The 23,625-nt window shown below is 40.6% G+C and overlaps 1 protein-coding gene across 4 annotated transcripts in view; it reads right to left on the reverse strand.

Annotated features, from left to right (window-relative positions):
- Window positions 1-23,625, reverse strand: part of crebbpa (CREB binding protein a) — a 35,974-nt gene that overhangs the window by 2,476 nt on the left and 9,873 nt on the right. Inside the window, exons 3-30 of one of the 4 annotated variants that reach the window (XM_008408137.2) lie at window positions 20,344-20,523; window positions 19,177-19,441; window positions 16,734-16,847; window positions 15,913-16,182; window positions 14,202-14,301; window positions 13,905-14,042; window positions 13,709-13,826; window positions 13,450-13,621; window positions 13,209-13,271; window positions 12,449-12,561; window positions 11,508-11,714; window positions 10,912-11,214; window positions 9,641-9,820; window positions 9,097-9,268; window positions 8,470-8,588; window positions 8,136-8,375; window positions 6,887-6,975; window positions 6,140-6,220; window positions 5,868-5,924; window positions 5,093-5,170; window positions 4,934-5,001; window positions 4,578-4,728; window positions 3,577-3,723; window positions 2,592-2,705; window positions 2,335-2,500; window positions 2,065-2,232; window positions 1,488-1,649; window positions 613-894 (exon numbers count right to left, since the gene is read on the reverse strand). In XM_008408137.2, coding sequence (XP_008406359.1) covers window positions 613-894; window positions 1,488-1,649; window positions 2,065-2,232; window positions 2,335-2,500; window positions 2,592-2,705; window positions 3,577-3,723; window positions 4,578-4,728; window positions 4,934-5,001; window positions 5,093-5,170; window positions 5,868-5,924; window positions 6,140-6,220; window positions 6,887-6,975; window positions 8,136-8,375; window positions 8,470-8,588; window positions 9,097-9,268; window positions 9,641-9,820; window positions 10,912-11,214; window positions 11,508-11,714; window positions 12,449-12,561; window positions 13,209-13,271; window positions 13,450-13,621; window positions 13,709-13,826; window positions 13,905-14,042; window positions 14,202-14,301; window positions 15,913-16,182; window positions 16,734-16,847; window positions 19,177-19,441; window positions 20,344-20,523 — 4,317 coding nt within the window. Of the gene's footprint in view, window positions 1-612; window positions 895-1,487; window positions 1,650-2,064; window positions 2,233-2,334; window positions 2,501-2,591; window positions 2,706-3,576; window positions 3,724-4,577; window positions 4,729-4,933; window positions 5,002-5,092; window positions 5,171-5,867; window positions 5,925-6,139; window positions 6,221-6,886; window positions 6,976-8,135; window positions 8,376-8,469; window positions 8,589-9,096; window positions 9,269-9,640; window positions 9,821-10,911; window positions 11,224-11,507; window positions 11,715-12,448; window positions 12,562-13,208; window positions 13,272-13,449; window positions 13,622-13,708; window positions 13,827-13,904; window positions 14,043-14,201; window positions 14,302-15,912; window positions 16,183-16,733; window positions 16,848-19,176; window positions 19,442-20,343; window positions 20,524-23,625 lie in introns of all 4 variants that reach the window. The other 3 variants (XM_008408048.2, XM_008407964.2, XM_008408220.2) reach the window with 3 other exon arrangements.

The raw sequence follows: 23,625 nt of genomic DNA on the forward strand, positions 1-23,625 counted from the left end.
TACAGTAACCAATATCATGAGACAAGCAGTAAACATATTTTGTCAAATAGTATTAGTATACTATATTTCCTGCACTATAAGTAGCAGTTTGGCTCGTGCGACTATACAAACAGTCATATTGCTTCCTCTTCGTGACACATTTCTGACTGGTGCGACTTCTGATCAACTTATAGTTCAGAAAGTACAGTAATCACAATTTCTATAATTTAAATTCTCATTATAAAGTCAGAAAATTGGATTTGTTTGAGGCTACCAAAATGGTAAAGTGTTACAATTATTTGCAAAGTGCTTTGCATAACAAAAAGTTCTTAATCTAGAGGAACTTTAAACGAGTTAGCCTGAATCTGAAGGAACTCAGTGTTTCAGCAGTTTTGTAGTTTTCTGGAAGTTTGTTCCAGATTTGTGGTGCATAGTCGTTGAATGCATGTTTGGTTTCTGTGTAGTCAGAACATCAAAACATTTGGTTCTACGTCATTCTGTGATTTATAAACTAACAGAAGCATTTTAAAGTCTCTAAGATGAAGGGGGGGCACATTAACCTCAGACAAAACTCTGCTTTCAGTGAACCCTTTTTGAAACAAAGACGTGAAGAAACATAAAAGAGTAACCCACCTCACACACGGTGCAGTGCCAGCGCGTCTCCACGTGGTGTTTGCACTCGTTGCAAGTGTAGACGAAGCGATCCTGTCCCTGGTTGTGCAGCTCCACCAGCATGCACATGGTGCTCCACTTGCACCTCCTCAGGGAGCTGAACTCCCAGTGCTTGTCCCTCGCCAAGGTCAGGAAGGCGTCCCGGCCATCCATCAGGTCGCAGGAGATCAGGGGGTCCGGGTCGACGATGGGCGGCAAGGTGTTGGCCAGGGGCCCAGAGTGAAGATGGATCACAAAGAACACCTAAGTATAAAAATAAAAAAATCCGTAAAGAAAAAGAAGGAAATCAGTCCTGACTTGTCGTTTGAAGGCACAGCGTCGTCAGCGCTGGAGTCTTTACTTAGTTTTGCAATGAATTTGAGTTAAATTAGGAAGTTTTTTTCAGGAATTTAATTTGAAAAGGCAAATAAAATAAAAATGCTGCAAATACTAAAGATTAATAAAAAAACAACATTTAAATTAGAAGGTAAGTTACGACAAAATATCACAAATTTTCTTTTCACTGAACTTTCTGTTTTAAGCTTGGAGACATCTCTCTGAGCAGCCAGTTTACCACGGACCTTTTTGTTCTTAAGCAAACCATCCAAAAAAAAGGAAATTTATAAGATGTTTACAAATCTTAAAAAACAGAAAAAAATATCAAGCTGAAATGCCTACATCCAGTTGCATGGATGGTTTCAGAAGACACTTTTTTTTCTGCAAAATGGCTCAAGTCCAGTCAGATTGGACAGAGAGCATTTAAGTATTGATCTGGTTTTTCTTTATGCTTCCGTGTCGCTGGCGCTCGTCTGTCTGACTGAATCCTGTGCAAGAAAACGTTTTAAGAACAAGCTGACCTCTTTGTGCTTCTCCATGGTGGCGTACAGCTTCTGGGACAGATCGTTCGCCACGTTCGGCATCCCGGGCTTCTTCTTGTTGGCTCGGCTCACGCTGCTCTTGTTTTTATTCGTCTTCTTGTTGTTCTTCTTCTTGGCGTTTTTGCTGTCACTCGGGGTTCCCTGAGGGACGACATGTAAACGTTAGAGGAACAACTTGGGTCACAAAAACCTCTCCATACCGCCATTACTCTGTGGATCACTGATGCTCCTGGTTTGATGCATAAACCGTCACATTTTCTGGCATTTTAGGCAAAAAATCTCCATGGTGATCTGATCTGGTTTCTCATTTAAAAGAAGAAATTTGTTTACTCCCATTTTATTAATATATTTGTAATATTGTATTAAAAAAGGCTTATATGAAGTATCTGCATAATGTACCAAATTTCTTTTTATCCAATTAATTGTCAGAATAATCTATAGCTCAATCAATAACTAAAATAATCATTAGTTGTATCCCTAATTCCATCAATTCAAAAAAGAAATGTAAGTGATTTAGGTTCAAACATTTGTAAGTTTCTCACTAAAAGGACGGTACCTCTGGAGTTTCTGTGGCCGCGGTGGTTTCCTCTTTCTTCCTCTCCTCTTCCTCCTGCTCCAGCTCCTTGATGCTCTCCTCCAACACGTTGGGCCAGAAGTCGCCTTCGAAGTACGGCAGCTCGTTGGCGCTGGTCAGCCGGTCCTCAGTCGCCTGTTTGAAGATGTCCTGGGGAAAAGACGTAGGAAATTTTGATCAATTTAAAAAAACGAGGATTTTGACATAAAGTGCTGCCATTAACGTCATCCTCTCCAAGACCCTTTAACCTACCTTGTAGTCATGCAAGATCCTCTCAGCAAAAGCTTTGTCCAGCATTTTCCTGTACCACTCCTGCAGTCTCTTGGGTTTGGGGATCTTCTGCTCTGGAGGATGGCAGTGGAAGATGTAGTCGTCTCCCTCGCTGGGCGGACACGCCCAGATGTGGCCCTGCGTGTAACTTCAGAACCGCACAGGCAAAAGCTCACATCACTAAGCAGCTCCGGTAGGAAAGATTCTTCATTTTATCAAATAAAAAGTGTAGGACTTACCCAAGTTTTTTGACATACTCAAGGTAGCCAATGAGAATTTCATGGTACACTGCTGTTCGTAGAACTCTGGGTCGGAAGAAGTGAATACTGTCGAGGTATGATATGTAGACCCGTCTGCAACGTTGGAAAGAACAATGTCAATTTAACAGATGATGTCAATTATAGGTGAAGATTATTTAAAATTCTCTTCAGTTAATTAAATTGAAAATATATAATAACTTGGGTTGATTTCAAACAGAGTGATTGCATTTCAAGAGTTTATGCTGATGATTATGGCTGAGAGAGAACAAAAACCCAAACTTTAGTTTAGAAATATTTTGTATATTTGGCAGCTTGGACAGGTACCAAGCCCCGCCGGAGAATGAAAACAGCCTCTTCATAAAGCATAAAGTGCATTACGACATCCTATTAAAACGCTGCATTGATTAAAATCAATGCAGCGTGGATCAACGCCAGAGGATGACACGATCGCCATGGCGCCGCTCCACTCTTCTTCTAGTCTATGGGACCTTGATGTCCAAAAATAATAATAATAAATACAAAGTTTTCTTCTGAAAACAGGATGTTTTTGATCACTAAGCAACAGTCCAGTCCTTTTTCTCAGTCCAGATTTTGACAACAGTTGTATTGTATTCTGACAACACCCAGACGTAAGTCGTACACCAGCTGCAGTGCACAAATTCCACAGAAATACATTTTTCTATGTGGAGTCAGCCATGTGGTTGTTGTTTTTTTTAAACTGTCAAAAGGGTATTGAAATATACAAGCAATATTGGTAAATATCTGTTTTCAGTCACAAAAGCAATACTAATATCTGATATTAATATTGGCCTAAATTTTCTAATAAATGCATCACTGAAAATTAAGAAAAAAACTATTAAGATGTATAACCCTGGGTGTAACGAATCCATGTATATTTACTTTTAGAACCGAAACACGTTAACTGTTAATTTGGATTCATTTATATATGCAAAAACAAACCAACCTAGTGTTAGGAAATGGGCACTCGGAGCCGTACTCCTGCACGTGCATGCCGAAGAAGCAAACATCCACACCATCGATCTCCTCAAATGCAAAAAGTGCTTTGGTTCTGTAGGGAAAGGTGTCGGGCATCTCACCCGTGTCCACGAACCTGACATCAAAGATGCATAAAGAAATATTAAAAATGTACACAAATATGATGGAGATGGTGCACATTTTGCCCTCTTAGACAGTATAATTTCATACACTGTAACAATCATTTGCACTGGGTGCCCTCTGATRTWTARARMYRSKTWRYTKWATATTWTYMAWAAKKGTTTATMAAATTCAGAAGYAATGTTTAMTATTTTGAAGTAARTATCKTGYAWAWAWAAAAAAAAAAAAAAAAAAAAAAAAAAARAWMAAAAAACAAATGGTGGCGAAGAAAGTGGTATATAAAAAAAAACTTAAATTCTGAATGCATTTATTTGATTGCTCGCTTTCAAATTTTTTTTATAAATTTATTGGGAGAAAATCAAAGACAAAGAATGCCATTTAAAAATAAATCAAATACTTAAAAGTCTGTTTTTATGAAAATCTAATTTGAATGTTTTAGGTTGGAAATGAAGAAATCTGGACTCTTAACTTTATTCTTTATCATGACATAGAAAGCCCATCATTATTCATACCTTTCAAGACTATATAAGAACTCTGCTAAACAGAAATACGGAAAGAGCTCCTGAAGACGTTACAATGTCACTCAGCAGCACAAAGAAGAACTGAAAGGTCAAGTGACTTTTAATCAATAAGGAGCAAACATGATTAATTAGTAAACCTGATAACAAGCTGTTCAATCAGGGATTGTGTTCCTTTCAGGGGGGAACGACAGAAGCAGACCTGCAGTAGCAGAGAGTCAAACCCAGTTTGTGCAACATGTAGGCTGTACAGCAGTTCGTCTGTCGAGTCAGAGACAAACACGACCCGTTTCTTAAACCAGCGAGGTCCACCGACCCGTTCCGAGCTCACCTGGCTTTCATGCCGGGTTTAACTTCCACCGTTTTGTCGGAGCTCGCTACCACTCGCACGAACACTTCCCCGGCCTCCGGATGGTTCTGCCTCTTCAAGTATTTATTCACACGGTCCTCTATGTACATTCCCAGTCGGGTGGACTGTAACCCTGAAGCGAAGCAGCACGTTCAAGAAGCAGCATTTTAAAACCAACTCTGGCACTTGTTTGGATTGGAAAGAAGGAAGGAATTTCATGGAGACTTCAAAACATTCAGTCGCCACTAAAAGCAGCACAGTTATATGAAGATGTGGTCTTTAGGATTAGTGCAATAATCTTAATGAAAGTGCAGAAAAAAATAGAGTAGTGTGCTTACTTTTAGCAGTGAACTTGTTCTCTTTCCGTGATTTTGCACTTTTCTTCAAACAGTTGTCACAGATGAATCTGAACACATTTAAGAGATTTAAATACAAAAAAAAAAAAAAAAAAATCAAAACAAAAAAACAGCAAAACTATGCTAGAAAGAACTTCTCACCCTGATGGCCAAATAACCTCGTAGTGTAAAACACAGATCTGGTGCATTTTGCGTCCACAGTCTTTACATTCAACAAATCTGGATGGGGAGGAAAAAAACAGAAATTAAACATCTTTAATCTGAGGATTTCATGTTTTAGTTAAAGGTTTTTGAGGTGGTCCTGGATAACTTTAGCTTCATTTTATAAAAGGTTAGTAATGACTTCAGAGTYCATTGAAAAGATCGAGAATCAAATGGTCAGTTTAAGACTCAATTTGAAAAAATATATTAAGACAACTTAATATCTTTCAGATCGATGCTAGTAAAGTCACAAATAAAATCTGTGTGATTCAAATGCTTTGAAAAGTTTGCCAACATCAACAACTCACAGTAAGTTTTATGAATAGCAAATTGTTTTGCTTTTTTACAATGTTTAAAACAAACAAACAAAAAAAAAAATCAGCTGAATTTCCCAGCTAGAACTAGAAAACTAAGAACACATAAATGCTGCCAGAGTTTTACTAAAAGAATAAAAGACGACATATAATAGAGGACAAACTCGGGGAGCAATTTGATAAATTAAAAACTGTTAATATAAAACAAAATGTTGGAAATTATCAGCAAGATCTAAATCTAAACAACAGGAAAAAACAACCCCAGGTGGATGTGTGTGAAGGGAAACTTTGATTTCAATGAATTTCTCGGGAAGAGGATGCGCAGGGAAGCCTACTAAAACAGAATTTCATTGTGAAGACGGTAACTTTAGGAAAATACTAAAAGTATTTGCTCTACTTACGGTTCAGGGTCAAGAACATCATTCTTCCTGCGTTCAAACTGGTCTTTTGATATCATCCTGATATAAAAAAAAAAAAAAAAAAAAAACTCTTACCATCATAATGTCTCAAGTAAATATAAATAATTTCTTACATTTAAAGAAACTTTACATGTGAAATAACTTTGTATTAAAGTTCTAAATCTAATTGAATGAAAATACAACAAAAAAACACAAACTTGAGCATCAACCGACATGGGCGCTTCGGTGCCTGAATTAATTTAGCGTTCACTCACGTCTGCGGCTGTGCGGGATCGTCTCCTAACGTCACGCTGTCTCCCTGGATCTCGTTGAAGCATTTTTCACAGAAATGATACCTGAAGGGGAATGAAACGCATCCATGCTCTCAGTGCAACTCCAACCAAAAAAGGTCGTCGTACGGTACGCAACATCTTTGGAACCCCGATGATTTGATGTTCTGCTACTTGTTTGTGACTCCCCCAAGTGAGCTGTGCACCAACTGCAGCGTGTTTTTATGTTTTCTGACAGACAGCGGGGAATCCTGGAGCTCCCATTGAGAGTGTAAATGAGCTGTGCTGCCAGAATCTGATGCAGTCTCTCTAATGCTGCTTCTCGCTCTAAGTGAATTGTGTAAGTGAGAAGAAGGGGGGAAAAAAAAGAAGAAAAAAAAAACAAAAAACAAAAGAAAAAGTTGTAGTTGCGCTAATCATGCAGCAGGGGGAGGAAGAAATCCAAAATGTGAGCGATAATGTGCCACATCTCAGCTGCTAGGCAGCAGGTAATGATGGGCGAAGATGTTTGTAGCCTTAAACTAAGATTATTTTTTCATCTTTACAAAAGAAAACAGCTAGACGGACAGCTCAGTCGAACAGAACCTGGCTGCAAAGTATGGATAAGACTCTTCAAATGCTTCAATTTAATATGAAGTAAACCTGCAGATAAAAGTTAGAATTTTTCAAGGTGCTTGGATTTGAAACACACTAGAACATTCTGGGGAAAAAAAAAACACGGTGCAGACGTACCTGTTTTGGTAGCTGTAGTAGGTGCCGCCGGTAGGTATGGTGCAGAGCTGCTTGCCATAGCAACAGAGAGTTTGAGGGGAGAACTCGTACTGCGGAAACGAAGAGCGGCTCATGAATTTATCAGCAAGCGTTTTCAATCAGAAGCAGAAAAACTGGTCTGATTATTCAACTTTCTGACTTTTTGCCTGCAATTCTTTATATGTTGGAGGAGCGGCGCAAAGAAAAACTGTTGGTATCAAACCCTATTCATGCTGCTTTACTAATTCTCAAACAAAGCACATGGAAAACAGAGCAGCACAAATCCAATCCACAATATGTATATTAGATGTGCCGATCAGGTTTTTTTCCTGTCGATTCCGATCACCCATGAGGGCCGATCACCGATACTGATCACCGATACCGATCACATAATTATTTTTTTAATCATAAGCACTACCGGTTACATTATGTGGAAAAAGGAACCATGAATTCACCTTAATTTAGACAAAAACTTGTTTTTAATAACTTTTTCCAAGAAAAAAACAAAACAGGCATTGTGCAAATTGTACTGCTATCGGTAATACCATCTTTAACAGACTGATAAATACAGAATTTGAAAAAATACAGATTTGTGGTTGGTTTAAAAATGCTTTGTTCCAGTATGAAATATATATACATTAGAGGTGTAAAACCATTATGATGGTTTTGTGTGTCATTATCCTTTCAACCATTTAAAAACCACTCACTGCAAAGAGACAGACTTTGATGGCTTTAACGCCACACATCCATTTTTACAACAGTTTTAATATTGAAACTGTTGTAAAAATGGATGTGTGGCGGTTTTCGTTTTTCCACACACTGAAATTTATAAAAGAACAAATTTATCAACAAGTCGTATCAAAACGGAACAAAAAGAAACTAGCAATAGCTTAGCACTTACCACAAGCTTTTAGAACAAAATGTATAATGCTCTTTACATGAAAATATCATAGTGCTAAAAAATAAACACTCATTAAAAATGTCAACCATAATATTTTATTAATATTATGGTTGCCATAGCAACCATAATAACCACTCAATGCAGACTATATCTCAAGTCTGCATTGAGTGATAGATATGTTTAAAAATTAATACTGCTGGAATGGCCAGGTAGTTCTTCTTATAGTAACAGAAAGAAGATTTGAATGTAAAAATGACTAAGTGTGGATGACAAAAAAATAAATAAATATTGGCGAAATCAAGCTAACCACAGGATGAATGTCCATCTTACCTTCCTCCCGCAGCAGTATCCCAGACCCTGCATGACGGGGTCGATCTCGGACTCGAAAACCTCCGCCAGCTTAGAGCAGTACTTGTAGACGCGGGACGTCTTGCGGTTGTAAAGCCAGGCGTTGTTGAACATCAGCCACACGTCGTCCACATACTGCCAGGGCTCTTGGTACTGTCCCGTGTCAAGCTTGCGCTTTATCGTGGACAGATCTATGGGGTTCTTAACTATGTCGAAGTAGTCCTAGAGTAACACGGGGAGGAAAAGAAAAGTCAAAATGGCGCCACGTGCGTTCACTAACGGCGCCGGACAAGGAGGGAGTTTCTGTGCCTCATACCGGGATCCCGAGGAGCATGGGGTCTACTGGCTGTCTGAACGGCAGCGACTCCGGGTCCTGCCGGTACAGAGACTCCAGAGTCGGCATCAGAGCCTGCCGCAGCTCCTCAGGCTTGAATACTGAAACAGACAATGCAATAAGTAAGTTAGGGTTTGGAGATACAAAAATTTTTTTTGTCCTGTCTGACAACACAGCACTCTGAATTGGTTAAGCGTCAAAAAAAGAAGCCCAGCAGATTCATTTTCACAGGTGGAGCATTACAGCTTTTGCTATAACGCGGCACCCGATATAAATTAATTAGAATTTGCTTTGGGTGTGTTTTAATCGCAAAAACCCCCCAAAAAACAGAGGTYGACAGAAGACATGAAATACGTTTTGGGAATCTGCCTTTACAAATACTTGAATCAAATTCCATACTCCAAGACTTTTCCACACTAGGATCTCTGCGTCCTCAAACCATTTTAAAGTAAAGGCTTATTTTGACTTCAAAGAAACGGACGTCTTCAAAATAGGCAGGTGGAACGCAAGTACAAAGATGGAGGACAGAAAAAATGAAAGGCCCAGTTGGGAGTGAAAGGCCTTGAACATTTTCCTCTATGCATCGGCTCTCGGATGAGCGAGACTCACTTTTCCGCCGTGACTGGGAAGGAGACGAGGAGGTCGTGCCATTGGTCCCGTTCTCCTCCTCCTCTTTGGGTTCCGTCTTCATTTCCGGTTTTTTCTCCTCCACCTCCATTGGCTCTGGCTTTTCCTCAGGCTCCTCCTTTTTCACTGAAGCTGAGCCAGAGTCGTTCTCAACCTGTAGTTGAGAGAACAATCGTCAAACCTGTCGCAATAAGTTATAAATCAATTAAAGCCATGACAGCACAATCGTTTCTGGTTGCATGATTGCTTGTTTCTTGTGTCTCCGTTTTTCTACCAAAAACTGAATGACAAAAAAAAGCTTTAGTCGGATGGATTGGTTTCAACTAAACCTTTTAATGAAAGGGGAATGATTTCATTATTAACTTCATTTGTAGTTTCGGCTGTTTTGCTTATTTATTTTGGATATTTAAAATGTCTTCCAGTTCCAGAGTTAGATTTCTGTTAATTCAAGTTGATTGATCTTTGATAGGGTGTACTTGGCTTTTTTTATGATATTACCATCATATCACACACTACTCAAACTCACCTCTGTCTTGGGTTCAATTTTCCCACCAGCAGCTTCAAACTCCTGTTGGTCTGTTTGCGTTTCTGCTTTGAGGTCCTGGGCGGGCAGGTCGGCTCCGACGTGCTGTGAGTGCAGGTCAGCGCTGGCGGCGGAGGCAGGCGTGGGCACTCTGTTATCCAAACTGGCCCCCGGCTGAGAGAGCTGAGACGAGAAAAGACGAAGGAGATGATGAAGGAAGGGGAAATATGAAGCTTTTGAAACCAGCGTCAAGCCCCATCGATGCAAGTTACTGGATAGGACTGTGCCTATTAGCCGCTGTGGCTAGTCACCCGCGCCTGCAGGCGGCATCGCTATGCATTGAGTCATGGTCACAACACCAAGCCTCCGAATACAGACTGACAACAGCCCCACTACCCGACAGAGCAGAGATTACGTTCAACTGTGTCAGAATACAACACCAAAAACCACGCGAACATTTCCCACACTAAAGAAAGTACGTAAGAAGTTTGCACTTACCCGTGACTGATGTAAAAATGCTGGTTAGCTTTACCCTAACTAGCTAGCTAACAAGAATAAAGCTGTACTGACTTTGAAGCTAGATGGATAGGGTAACAGCATCAGCAACAGCATAGTTAACTGTAGCCGGCTCATGTCACAGAACGCAATGAAGATGTCTGCACATGACTAAGTTTTGCGTAGCAGTAAACTCCCGTGAGTAAAAAGGAAAACACTGAATATATGAGATTAAATTGTCCTGCTACAACAAAATTTAGGACCTGCTCACTCAAGCAATGAATTCAAGACATTTTAAGGACTTAACTTTTAGATCCATAAATTTAAGATTTTGGAAAGGCTCTGCGGACACCATGCTTCAACCTTGTGTTTTAGTTGTTGTGGTTCAGACAGTTAATAGCAAAAGAATGCGTCTCTTTTTCAGATTCTTTGCACGATTGTGTCATTTTCCCAACCACTGATATTCCCAACTCAATGCATAGCAATAATGCGATGTCTGATCCAGTAATCCATCTCGATGGTCAGCCCCCTGCCCCACCCGCTTGTCCTGCATGCAGGGTTGCAGCTAATGACACAAACAAGGCTCATGTGTTCACCGTTGCTCCCTTAAGACAAAATGTGTGAAATTCCCTTTGTGATGGTGGCTACAGACAGTGGTGAGGATGCAGTTATCAGAAAGGTGGACGGGAATGGGAAGGGTGGGTGGGTAGATGGCATTCAGAGGGATGGAAGGCGAGGGTCAAAAATTTGAGGACACATGCGGAGGGTCTCGGTCTCACCGGCGTGGTAGGGGGCTGAGGCGGGGGCTGCGTCTGTCCCGCCGCAGGGAGCTCCGCCTGGGTTTGGGGCTGAGAGGGGCAGGGTGGGGCGGCCCCCTGGGCTGGGGCCGAAGCGGGGCCGGGAAGGGTGGGAGTGGAGCTGCGGCTGGAGGACTGGGGGTGCGGCATGTTAGTGGCCGCCCCAGCCGCGGAGGCCGAGGAAGCGGCGGGCGGAGGCGTGGAGTGCAAGGGGGTTTGGGAGGAAGCTAGCTGAGGGCCCAGTGGGGGGCCCAGTGAGTTCATGGGGAGGTTAGCGTTCGGTTGCTGCTGCTGCTGGAAAAAAAGGGACACACAGAGCGGGACGGACAAAAACACAAGATAAGCGGACAAACGCACAGCAACATGTCAAACGGACAACACCGCGAACAAACACAGGGTTTAGAGAGCGTACCGTGACGGCGTGATCATTTAAAAACAGAAATGAGTTACTTTTATTTTAGGTTTTTTGGGAATAATCTGAAATTAACATGACTTTATGACGCCTTCAGAAAAGGTTAAAATGTCAAATTAGTCATGAGATCGTCAGTTCTCTTTCAACTACGCATCCTGCGTCTCACCTGAGTGACGGGAGCCTGCGCTGGAGGCTGGCCCATGCCCGGACCCACGGTAACGTTCATGGCACTGGACACAGAAACGGCACCAGATCCGGGCGAGAAATGGGTCTGAGGCAGGAACTGTCCCTGACTGGGCGTCTGGCCCACCATGTTGCTGTGTCCAGGCATAATGCCCTGTGCCTGGGGCATCCTGGAGGGAGACATCCCCACCTGCAGGGCCGGAGCACAAGATGACGACGAGCACAGGAACATTACAAGAGAAACATTAAGAGTTTCACCAGGACTAATACAAACACCCATTTATGAGCTTTGACATGCCAAACATATTTTTAGACTTAGGATGGAATATTATTAAAGCCTTTGTAAAAATCACTAATATACAACAAATCTTTTTTCGTACTGCACTTTTCTATCATTGTTTAGCTGGTCGTGTGATTTTTAGTGAGGCGAGACTCTTATGCTTTTTTTCCTCTTCATGACGCATTTTTTTTATTAGTAAGACTTGTACTCTAGATCAACTTACTGTTCAGAAAATGCAATAATTTAAACTACCACAGTTTTACTCATTCGCAATATAAAAATCTAATAAATTTGACTTGGCCGAGGCTTCTAAAATGCTGATGTTTTAAGTTTATTTATGTAGTACATTTCAGCAGGAAGGCAGTTCAAATTGCCTTATAAATAAAATAAACAAATTATTTCATAACCAATTATGAAACAAGCAACAATCGTATTTTGTCAAATGACATCATCAAAATAATCAAGAGTAATCGTCATCAATGTTCCAATAGCTTTTAATAAAAGGCAACTTGCAGGTTGGTTTTTAGTCTCGATATGAAAGAACTCTGCGTTTCAGCAGTTTTTAGGTTTTCTGAAGATTTGTTCCAGATTATACGTGCGTAAAAATTAAATGCACCAAGACGGTGTCCCTGCGTGATTCTTACCGCTGGGACAGAGCTGATGTTCATTTGCTGTGGGTGTGTCATAGGGGAAGCTGCTCGGGGTCCCATCGACGTCTGGGCGTTGGGTAGAGTCATGTGGTTGAACTGGTTCATACCTGAAACAAACAGACAGGCAAAATGTTGAGCGACAATCAAACATGTGTAGAGGAATACAAACAAAGTCCAGCAAAACAGAAAATGAGAGACAAAGACAGCCTTTTCCATTTTACTATCCGTTTTCATTCAACTTGTGTGTGTGTGTGTGTGTGTGTGCACGTAGCACCGCATTATGTAATAAAATCAAGTTTTAAAATGTAATAAAACGTCACTAAGGCTGAATAATTTGAATTGTTTTACCTTAAATGGCACAAAGATTAATATTGAGGGTTTTGCTAACGAGTTTGAAAAGGCAACTAAATGGACCAAAAGTTCTGGATTTATTGGCCAAAGTTTCAATCTAAATGCACGGGATCTATAATATGATCGTTATTAGAAGCATAATGATTAGAAGGAACACACAGCGACTTGTGACCATTTAATTCATTATCACTTCTAAACATAGAGCTACTTCCGCATTTTGTAACAATCTTCACAAAACATAATAAACTTATTACATGTGCTGCAGAAAGTATTACAGAATGCATTTATTACATTTTGAATCAATTATTACACAATGTGGTTTTAGTGATGTTCTATTGCATGTTGAACCCTGATTTTATTACATTATTACAGAGCGTGAGATTCTTTAACATCAAATCTGTACCTTGAGGAACCTGAATACGGTTCATGATCTGATTCGGCATGTTGGGGAGAGAAATGGGTCCATCTGTGCAACAAACAGAACTGTGATGATAAATCAAATCAAATCAGAGTTGATTAATCAAATCAACATAACTACATTGTTTTAGTTCACACACTCAAAATATAAAAGGTATGCCTCTCAACTTTCAGTCTAGGTAGGATTATGCACCCAGCCGCTGACATGATGTGGGGCCAGTACTCACTCTGTGGCCTGGGGCCCAATGCGTTGGGCTGGGGAAGGCCCGGTTGCTGCGTCCCCTGCCCAGCTATGGGTGCTTGGTTGATTATCTGCTTCTGGAGCCGTGAACGTCTCTTCTCTTCCAGTTCCTTCTGGATTTTGTAAATTTTCTCAGCCAAGAAGTGATAATACTCGTCCTGAAAGCAAAACAAAATAAGACGTTGCTACGGCGTTGGGGTTTTAAGCTCTCACACTGCACACGTCAACTGGTTTAGCCATCTTACCCGGCTGTTCGCCGACTCATACATGTCCCCCTCAACTTTTCTGGCGTAGGCCACCAGATTTTCCATTCGCCTGTCCTTCAGAGCAGCCGGGTCAGGGGTGGGGAATATGGCTTGTACCCTGCAGCGTTAAGAAGCACGACGTTAAAGCGATGGGCGACCTCCGGCTCTCCTCTCTGAAGACGAGTCCGACACTTACAGTTTGTGTACGAGGTGATTGCGCAGGTCCTGAGTGACGTGCTCGTGCCAGGCCTTCCTGGCGCCTGCGGAAGAGACGGGCGCTGCTGTGGGCAGGCTGCCCATCTGGCCCACAGCGGAGCCATCTGACAGCAGCTGACTGGAGGTGGAGGAAGAGAATAACAATAATTACAAAAAAAAAAAAAAAAAAAGTTGATACAAATGTGACTTCTTTTACTAGATTGGGTAACAACAGCAGATGTGCACGAAGAGACACTGGATTGTGTTTTTGTTTCTCTCGAAGGAGGCAGAGACTGACTTGTTAGTGTTGAGTGTGTTGGAAAGGGAGTCTGTGTGCAGGTTGGTCTGTTCTGAAGATGCCACGCCCATCGTCCCACCTCCAAGAGCCATCTGGCCACCTGTTCACACCAACAACAAAAAATACGACAACATCCTTAAATATAAACCGCTGAAACATATTTTTGCACATTTTATTTTGAACAGCCTGCATTTTTAACATTTTAATTTTAATAAATAAATACATTTGTATAGAATAAACACTTAATGTTTTAATATTACTGGAACAACAGTCAATCATCTATTGTTATGTTTTATCCAAAGGAATGGAAAGAAAAGGTTGTGGGAAACGTTTGTTGACAAGGTTTTATTTTTATTAAAATGTTTCCGGACTTTCCATGAACACTTAGAGACGCACCAACAGGACACTTCATAACTAAACCCAGTCGGTGTGGAAGTTGTTACCGAGGAAAAGAAAAGTAAAAACAGAAGCCAAAGAAAAAAGAAAAACTGTCTGGTGCTTTAAGAAGATAAAAAGTATTTTCCATGGAAACAGTACAACTTTTCATCCAGGCTCCAATTCCAACTTCGACAGAGAAAGAAGAAGATTTAGCAGAGGAAGATTAAATCTTCAGATTTTACCTTCAGGCAACAGGAAGGTTAAATCGGTACAGCAAATTTGTTCTTTTCATCATTTTCAGTTCTGTCAAACTGGATTAGGAAATCCTTTGGAAATCTGACAGTAAGATTGTACTTATTAAATAGGCAATACACAGAGACTAATGTTTACAAGTAGTAGTGCTAACCGCATTAATTGCTAACATGTCATATATTAGCGATTAGCAGAAGAAAGTCTAAGATGTTGCTTCAGTGATCATATTCTTTGTTTTAAAGCTTTTGTGACAGTGCCTCAACCTGGACAGATGTGTAGACACACCCAGTGTGACATCACCTCTGGTCCAAAAGAGACTACAAATGAAAGATTACAGAAAGTCAATAAATGACTCAATCATTTCGTAATGCAACACATCTGGACGATAAATTAGTTTCTAATAAACTATTTACGTTGAAATGCTCGGGCAGAAAAAAAACACATCTTGCCATATTGTGCATTCTGTGTGTTTTGACGTATGCAAAAAAAATACATAAATAAAAGTTAATGGCCTGTAATATGCAAATCCTTCTGTGATTGTAAATTAGTTTACGATTATTGAAATAATCCAATTATTTTTTAAATAGATTAACTGGAGAATACAGATTCAAACAAAGACCATTTGCTCACAGATCAACATACTCAGAGCAGCATTAAAGCCAAAACTGTACAAAAAAAAATACATTTGTATTCAAGATAAAAAAACAACATTGCAACTTGTTCTACTCAGACCTCCTTATGTAGCACAGTTTTAGCATTAGCTGATTCAAATTCTGTAAAGAAAAACAGGAATCTCCTGTTTTTACACACCTTTTGCTATCCAATTATTAATGGGTTAATGTTAAAATGAATCAATTAATCTACAAATGATCTTGCATACACTAAAATAATGCTGTGTTATTGCATTTTAGGTAATATTTAAAAAGAAGCCCAATTACGTGTTTATTGGCATTTTTATGGTTCTTAAGTAAAAAAGCGACTTGGGTAGTTAAATAAAAAATCTGCAGAATGTGCCAATTTTTTATCTGAGTGATCGATAACTGTTTTTCTTTTTATGTAAAACATGCCAGGCTGTCGTTACCGATGGTGTTGATGGGTCTCATCTGCTGAGGAAGCTGCTGTTGTTGTTGGGCCTGCGAGTTCTGGGCTCCGGCCGCTTGTCCTGGGGCCTGCTGAGCTGCAGCTTGTCCAGCGGCCTGGCTGCTGTAGGGCAGACCGAGCGCTGCGTAGGCTCTCTGCATGGAGCTGGGGTCGATGGGGGCTGAGGTATTGATAGTGGGAGCACTGGGCTGGCCCATGCCAACGGTAGACATGGGATTCTGAAGGCCTGTGTTTGGGGAACTCAGCAGAGCTGCGGAGAGGGATAAAGAAGTCAGTCCAAGTTTTCGAAATACACGCTTTGGGGGACGGGAGATGAGGATCATTTATCGAGTTTGAGCGGATAAAAAGCTCCTCGACTAGAAAAGAGGAAGCCAGCAGAAAACATAAAGGACCTCTGTGTGCAAGAAGCACAAAATCATACATCATGCTCTCCGCCGAGCAAGCCAAGGAGAGACAGATAAACACTGGAAAGATGCTGACTAAAGAGTGGAAAGAAAATGAGCAAAGTTTATGCAACTGCTCTAATTAGTCAGGGGCAGGGAAAATGATCATGGGTCATAAAATATTACAGCAATATTTACAAGAGAGACTTAAGAATCAATACAGAACGGGAAGCAGCTCCAGGCAGAAAGTGCAGAGCTGTAAACAACTCCGAAGCTAAATCGCTCCGTCGGCCCATTTCTCCTTCGTCATATCTGCAACTTTCCACTGTGACGGAATAAAATCTCCAAAGGGACTCTAGTCTTACAGTAGACCATAGGCATCAACTATTTGACATCAACTGAGGGCAGTCAGACTCACGCTGCTGGGTTCGCTTGTCGCTGGCGTTCTTCAGCGGGAGGCAGACCGGACAGTCGTGTCGTGTGCAGTTTTTCCAATGGGAGATGATCTGTCTGGACGACGCACAGTGAGCCACTGCACAGAAGCAAGAGGTGGAACATTAGGCCTGAAACGGTTAATCAGACTATTAAAACAATCGTCAACTTATTTAGTAATCGATTGATCGCCACCTGGAGCATACGGTCTCAAAAATGGACATTTACTGAAAGAACACTGCACAAAAAAAAAAAAAAAATTCTCATTTTGGATAAAGATAAAGAAAACTTTTGTTGGAAACTGTACTTGACTGAAAACACCTAAAATGTAATTTTTTTTTGCATCAATTATTGAAGAAAAACAAAAACTCCAAGTAAGCATCTTTTAACTATTAATCGATTAATCCAAAACACAAACTGATCAGCTCTCCGCTGTATTAATGTTAAGTCAAGCAGAAAGGCCCGAGTCTTTCACATTTGTTATTTTGTTCTTGCTTAAGAATGTGCGTGTTTTCTCTCATCCTGCCTACTACTTGTTTTTTTTTTAATTTAGAAACCCATTTGAAATAAATTTTAGAAGCATTTCTTTTTTTGCTGCAGATGCATCCTTTCCTAAAAATGAAAAGATGCATCTGCATCCTCTAGCGAGTAACACCGCATCCACTAAAGAAATGCTGTTCATTGCACGTTAGACTAACTGTTCATTTTCTTATTTAAAAAAAAAGGAGTTGAACTATTTGTTTATTTGCATCTTTTAGTGTAATATTGGATTTTAAAAAAACAGCATAGATGAAAAATCTGCAGAATGTTCCAGGTTTTGTATCCGATTAATGCTAATGCTAATCTTTACCATTCACCAAATACACAAAAAATAAATACATAAAGACAAAATGTAACCCCGGAAGGCAGTTTGTTTGGCCCGTTAGTGGAGCAGGTGTTTGAATTAGCCAATCAACCGGCGCTAGTGTTCAGGCGAACACTTGTTCATGATTGCAAAATAAACGTCAAGCCTGAAAGCATAAAACTGCGACGGACTGAATGGTCTGTTTTGGGTTTTATGTTCTGTTCTGCGTTTGGGAAATGATTGCGTGTTTTTCGGTGTTGAATCCTGATACACTTGAGTGTAATTGTCAACCAGTGGAGCTGTTGTCCATCAGTAGCCACGGCAACGGGTGTGCGTGTGGAGAAAAGCAGATGCATGGAGGAAAAAAAAAGATTACGAGTGATTTTGAGTCGTTTTCCCTTTACTGTGGCGCTCCATAGCCGATGGAAATTCCGAAAGTTCAATAAACGACAAAAACTGGACAAACTTTTTTTGGTCTTCCATTGAACTTTGCACTATTCGTAACAAATAGAACAACATATTTCATAAGTTACATAACAAAATGTGTCCTATTGCGGCAATTATGTAAAATTAAGTTAAGAGAAGTTTGAACAATTCGCTCTTGAATCTTGACAGAAACCAAACTTTTTAGAGATTAAAAGTTGAAATCCAGGTTAAAAACATATCTTACGCATCAAAGCATCGGCAGTTTTCCCTGCTTTAATTGGACATACAATTTTATAGAAATCAGATAAGAAATAAGAAAGCTACAAACATTTTTGTGACAGATTTTTGCTCATCCCTCATCGGCAGAGTGTGGATTTATGGACATAACTCGGTGCATAGTAACGGCGCCTGCAGGTGTGTGTCACTAGCTACAGCGGTTAGTAAATAAACTATATTTCCAACAAGTGTACCAGATTTTTCTTTGTGGCTTTTATGAACTCTTCAGGGTTCGTACAATTTTAAAACAGTGAAATTCAAGGACTTTTCAAGCATCTTCAAGATCAGTTTTTCAGGTTTTCCCGCATCACGCTTTGGAAACAGAAACAGTACAAATGAACTAAAGACCACAGTTCTAATTCACTATTTTAATAACATCATTTATCACTGTTACTAATAATATCTCGTGATAGCATTCTACAGCAGGGACAATGTAAAGTAAAATATAACAATTTGATGTTTTGAAATGTCTTTTACACACCCTACACACCTGACTAGTCAGAAAAAAAATTACCAGTTTTCTGGCATTTAGCAAATAAAAACAATGTTGGCAATTCTGACCAACTTAAAACAAGAGAAGTTTAGTCTGGTTCAACTACAGACGGTGAGGGAGGAAAAAAGCGTCTGTTCTTATTGTAATTGAAATATCTGGTTTCAACTTTAAGCTTCTAATGAAAACAAAGCTGCATGTTCAAAAACATCAACCAGAAATCAAACTTGGAAAACACCTATTAAAAATTCAAGAACTTTCAATGAACCCCCGACTCTTCACTTACGACATCAAACTGGGCTCAAACCCTCGGCTAACAAAACGGTGCGTTCAAGAAACATCTGGTCGGTATCGATTTCGCTTTACCGCGTCTTATCGCCACTGCAGCCTTACCTTGGCAGGACTTGCCGGCCTGGCAGTGGGTCATGTGGTTCAGGACGTTCTTCATGGTGCGGCAGTGGGGCAGGGCGCATTGCCTCACCTCGCCATTAGCCTGCTCTCTTCTCTGGCACTTGTGTGCGTGAAGCAGCAGGACCAGCTGCTGCTGGATCAGCTTGCGCTTCTCGGGGTCAGCTGTTGGCCCCGCCGAAGGTACCGCCACGCCTCCGCTGCTGGCCAGCGGGAGCATCCCCGCCTGCTGCTGAGGAGGCTGCTGGAGCTGCTCAGGGCACAGGAGAGGAAAACTGACGTCAACGTTTTTGGCGAATTACGGTTAAAAAAAAAAAAATCTTTTGTCTTTACATATTTTAAGATGGTGCCGTTACGTCGGATACGGATAATCAGAGAGGGCCTCATTTTACCAACAAAACCTCCGTATTATTCCAAACATGACTTTTTTTCAGCAGGTGGTCATTAATCATGTCCTTTTAACACCTTTAGTTATGTTATATAATTTTACAAGCACTAGGAATTATTTCTGCTTTTCAGTTTCAAACAAAAGGCTAAATTGCTTTGGTCATTTCCTTTCAGCATAATCGTGAAATCTTTATATTGGGAATGATCAAAATAAAAATCTATACATTCATCTGCATACACAATTATTTAGTGTAATATCAGGATTTATAGCTGGTAGAAATCTGAAAAGTGTGGCGTGTGTTTATATTTGGCCTCTTTAGAACCACGTTTCTGTTTCGTTTCCAGCTTCTACAGTTTTCTGGTAACTGAACTCATTTTCTTTGAAACTTAGCCAAGGCTCAGTCAAACTGGAAGAAAGGCGACTGAACTCCATTTATTTTAGTTCCACAAAAGATCATCAATTACATTTAGCTCTAAACTTTGACAGGGCCATTCCAACACGTGAATACACTCTAACGTAAACCACTCCATTATAGCTGGATTTTTTTTTTTAAAGGTAGGCTAGACTTTTTTTCTTTCTTAGAACCACCACAAAAGTTGAATGAACTCAAATTCTTAACCACATTTTTAATCATCACATTTTTACCGACTTACGTTTTTTTTTTATTTTTATTGAATCACTAAAATATAAATAACATAAATGCTGTGTTTAAAAGCAAAAATATGTTAATCTAGTTAAAAGAAAAAGAAAAAAAAAGGACTAACCATATTTGGCCCGCTAGCGACAGCGGCCCCTTTGAGCTCATTGGGGAATGGTGGGAGGCTGCTGGCAAGGGCAGCTTTGTTCTGGAGCTGCTGCTGAGGATTTAGCTGCTGGCCCGGTCCAGCAGCACCCTGACCGTAAGGCTGAGCCCCAAACGGACTTCCATTGCTACCCAGGCCCATCTGAAGACGACACATAAGACACAGAAGACAATATTATTCAACACTATTATAAGCTGCTTCTTAGAATTTTTTTTTTTTTTACTTCTTTCTGAGCAAAAAATATTCACATTTATCAGTTTAAACACACACATTCACTCTGGCTCGGGCCCTCGGGGTAATAACTGTTTTCCGCTGCCCCTACCAACCACCGTTTGTCATTACAAGATGCCACACGCGCCAGAACGAGCGCTACCGTAGCCGTGCCAGAGTAATTGTCCCCGATTAGGCCAAAATTAGTCCGGAGATGCTCGGGTGCTATGACAGCTCAGCGTGACTGAAGCTGTTGGCATGACTGGAATCGACTTTTCACAATTAGATCGCCACGCGTTGCTCTTCTTCCTCCTCCTGCTTCCTCTGTGCGTCAGGGAAGTTAACAGACGAGTTTGGAGCGATTCCATCAGATAAAAACCACAGACACATTAGCAGCGTGGCTGGAGTTTTTAAGATCTGTTAGAAAATGCTTAGTTGAGTCGGTTGTTGAGCATTTTTCTGTAGTACATAGTCTCCTTTCAGAAACCAAACTTTTTTTTTTCTTTGTCAGACTTCAACAATGGGATTTTTCAACATTTTTATTTATGCAATCATCTACAATTGCATCCCAAACTTAAACTATTTAATTGAAAAAGTGAAACTCATAATATACAGATAAAAAAGCATAATCTATGATTCACGTTACCAAGGAAATTTTTTTTTTTTAAAAAACAAAAAACTAATAGGTAGAGATAAGTTTTTTGTAAACCAACAGACTCGGCTTGTGACATGGCACATTGAAAAATGTTCAGCTTTTAATGGCATTACTCCGTCCTGTGTCTGGACTCTCAGCCGTCACCGCCGTTCGTCACTCCCCGTGTGTCGAAGCAATCATCCATCATAGGGTGAGACGCAAAAAAAGCTAGCTAGCAAGGGTTTATTAGCACCTCGTTAACGGTAGCCTCAATCACCTCGAGTCACAGAGAGTAACTGAGATGTCGGAGCGCAACTGAGGATTTTGCCAGACAGAAAAATCCAGCGAGAAAAACAAAACCACATGAGATTAAATAGTCCTTTCATGACAAAAATTAAGGCCAACTTAACTTTTTTTTTTTAAAGGCCTTAATATTAGACACACAAATTTACAACTTTTCAAGGATGCATGGACACTCAAGACAGATACTCTTTATGTACTTAACAAAAATGTTCTTGTTAAAACACTAAAATTGAGAAAATAGTAGAATTTAAAGAAAAGAAAAAAAGCAGAATTTGAACAAAAAAACAAAACACTTGAGGATAATTTTCCAGACTGCCATGCTTCACACTCTGATTAACTTGCTGCTGCTGTTCTCATCCATGAAGCTGGAGACCAGAGCAGAGTCTGCCATGCCAGGCCGTATCTCCTCAGGCTGTTGACACCGCTCCAACAGACCAGATAAAAAACACCCAGCTGAGACGACCAGACACTGGCAGCCTTTCAACACAGCTGAGCGGGAGGACACACACACACACACACACACGTGTGCGTGCGCGCACACACTCTCCCCTCCATCACTTTTCCCATTCAGGCCCTACCCGCCCCCTTCAGACACACTCCACATGTTGGCAGGCTGCACAGAAGCCAACTATCACCTCAGCGCTCTGCTGCCAGACCGGGTTTTCAGGAGGAGCTGGCCAACATCTTTCCGTGAAAGTCATTTGTAGTCGTTAGTGATTCATTTTGCAAGATCCGTCTCTCCCCACATCAGTGGTGCGGCAAAGTGAGCCGGACGGTAAACAAGAGAGCGCTGGTGGGCATAACAGAATTACTTTCTCCTTTAGGAATACTTTAAAGAAAAGGGGAGAGGAAAGGAACATGTGCTGGGAAGAAAGGAGTGCCCAGAAAGAGTTTTACAACATGCTGTTCAGGCTCAATAAAGACCGGTGATGTTTGTGTTTTTGATGTTGTTTTTTTAGCTGCGGGGAGACCATCTTGTAAACCACCTTATGTTACTTTACACTTCTCCTAAACTTTAAGGTGTGTTAGCTTGTGTGATCGCACTAGAAAGAGACGTGAAGAGAAGTTTACATACACTCATCTAAACAGGCGTCAATTTCATTTCGATTAGACAGATTTGAACAATTTTGAGGCCAGAACTGTCATTTGAAAACAAAAATGTGATGCTACACGTCAAATATAAGGAGGATTTTCTCCAATCCAAACTTCTTCTGGGGTAGCTGTGGTGGGGCCCATTCCAGATTAGACCTGGGCTGGAATGAAATCATGACGGTATGATGACCTTAGGTAAAAATACTGCAGTGTGAATGTAAATGGACAGGAGATTTGCTTCTTGAATGTCTTTAAAACAGCCACAGCTGTTCTAAAAGAACAATGAGGATGAATTAGCCTATCAACATGATCTCTACAGTCACGGTCAACTTTGATTGGTTTTGGAAGCCGTGTTTAGTTCAAGGTATGTGACTCTGAAGGTTCGTGTGAGTTCACGCTTAAAGATTTTTGGCACTTAACGCAATTAAGCTAAACTGATGAAGTTAAGCTCCAGTAGATAAACTGTGTTTCCACTAATTCAATAGCTAAGACAAATCAGATTATATTGTGCAACGACAGTCTTTTGATTGGCGTAATGTATCACGTTTGCGAGTTTTTGTTATGTTTTAGAATCTGACGTAAAGCAGAAAACTTATATATATATATTTAAATTGTACGCACACAGAAACGACAGAAATCACGAGTGTGAACGCTTGCATGCAAAATACATGTTCTGTTAAAGGAGCAACGATGCAACGCCACAGAGGAGCGTGATACTTTAGCCTTCACTGTAAATTAATCAAATACACAACTCCTAAACACTCATGCAGACAAGTTGTGACCAGCACAATTATTTAACAGGAACACGGTGATATTTGTTTCACGAATGCCAGACGCTAACAGCAGCTAGTTCATTTCAAGACAGCATAAACTTTACTAAACAGTGATGCTGTCTGTAAGCACATTTTGCATGTGGGGCTACGTTCTTCCTCCATGTTGCCGTTTGTCTTCTTCCGGTAGCCAAAGTGGATTTTATTCTCGCCTTGATACCGGTAGCCGGTCCG

This window comes from Poecilia reticulata, linkage group LG1 (genome assembly GCF_000633615.1).
Source record: "Poecilia reticulata strain Guanapo linkage group LG1, Guppy_female_1.0+MT, whole genome shotgun sequence".
NCBI lineage: Eukaryota > Metazoa > Chordata > Actinopteri > Cyprinodontiformes > Poeciliidae > Poecilia > Poecilia reticulata.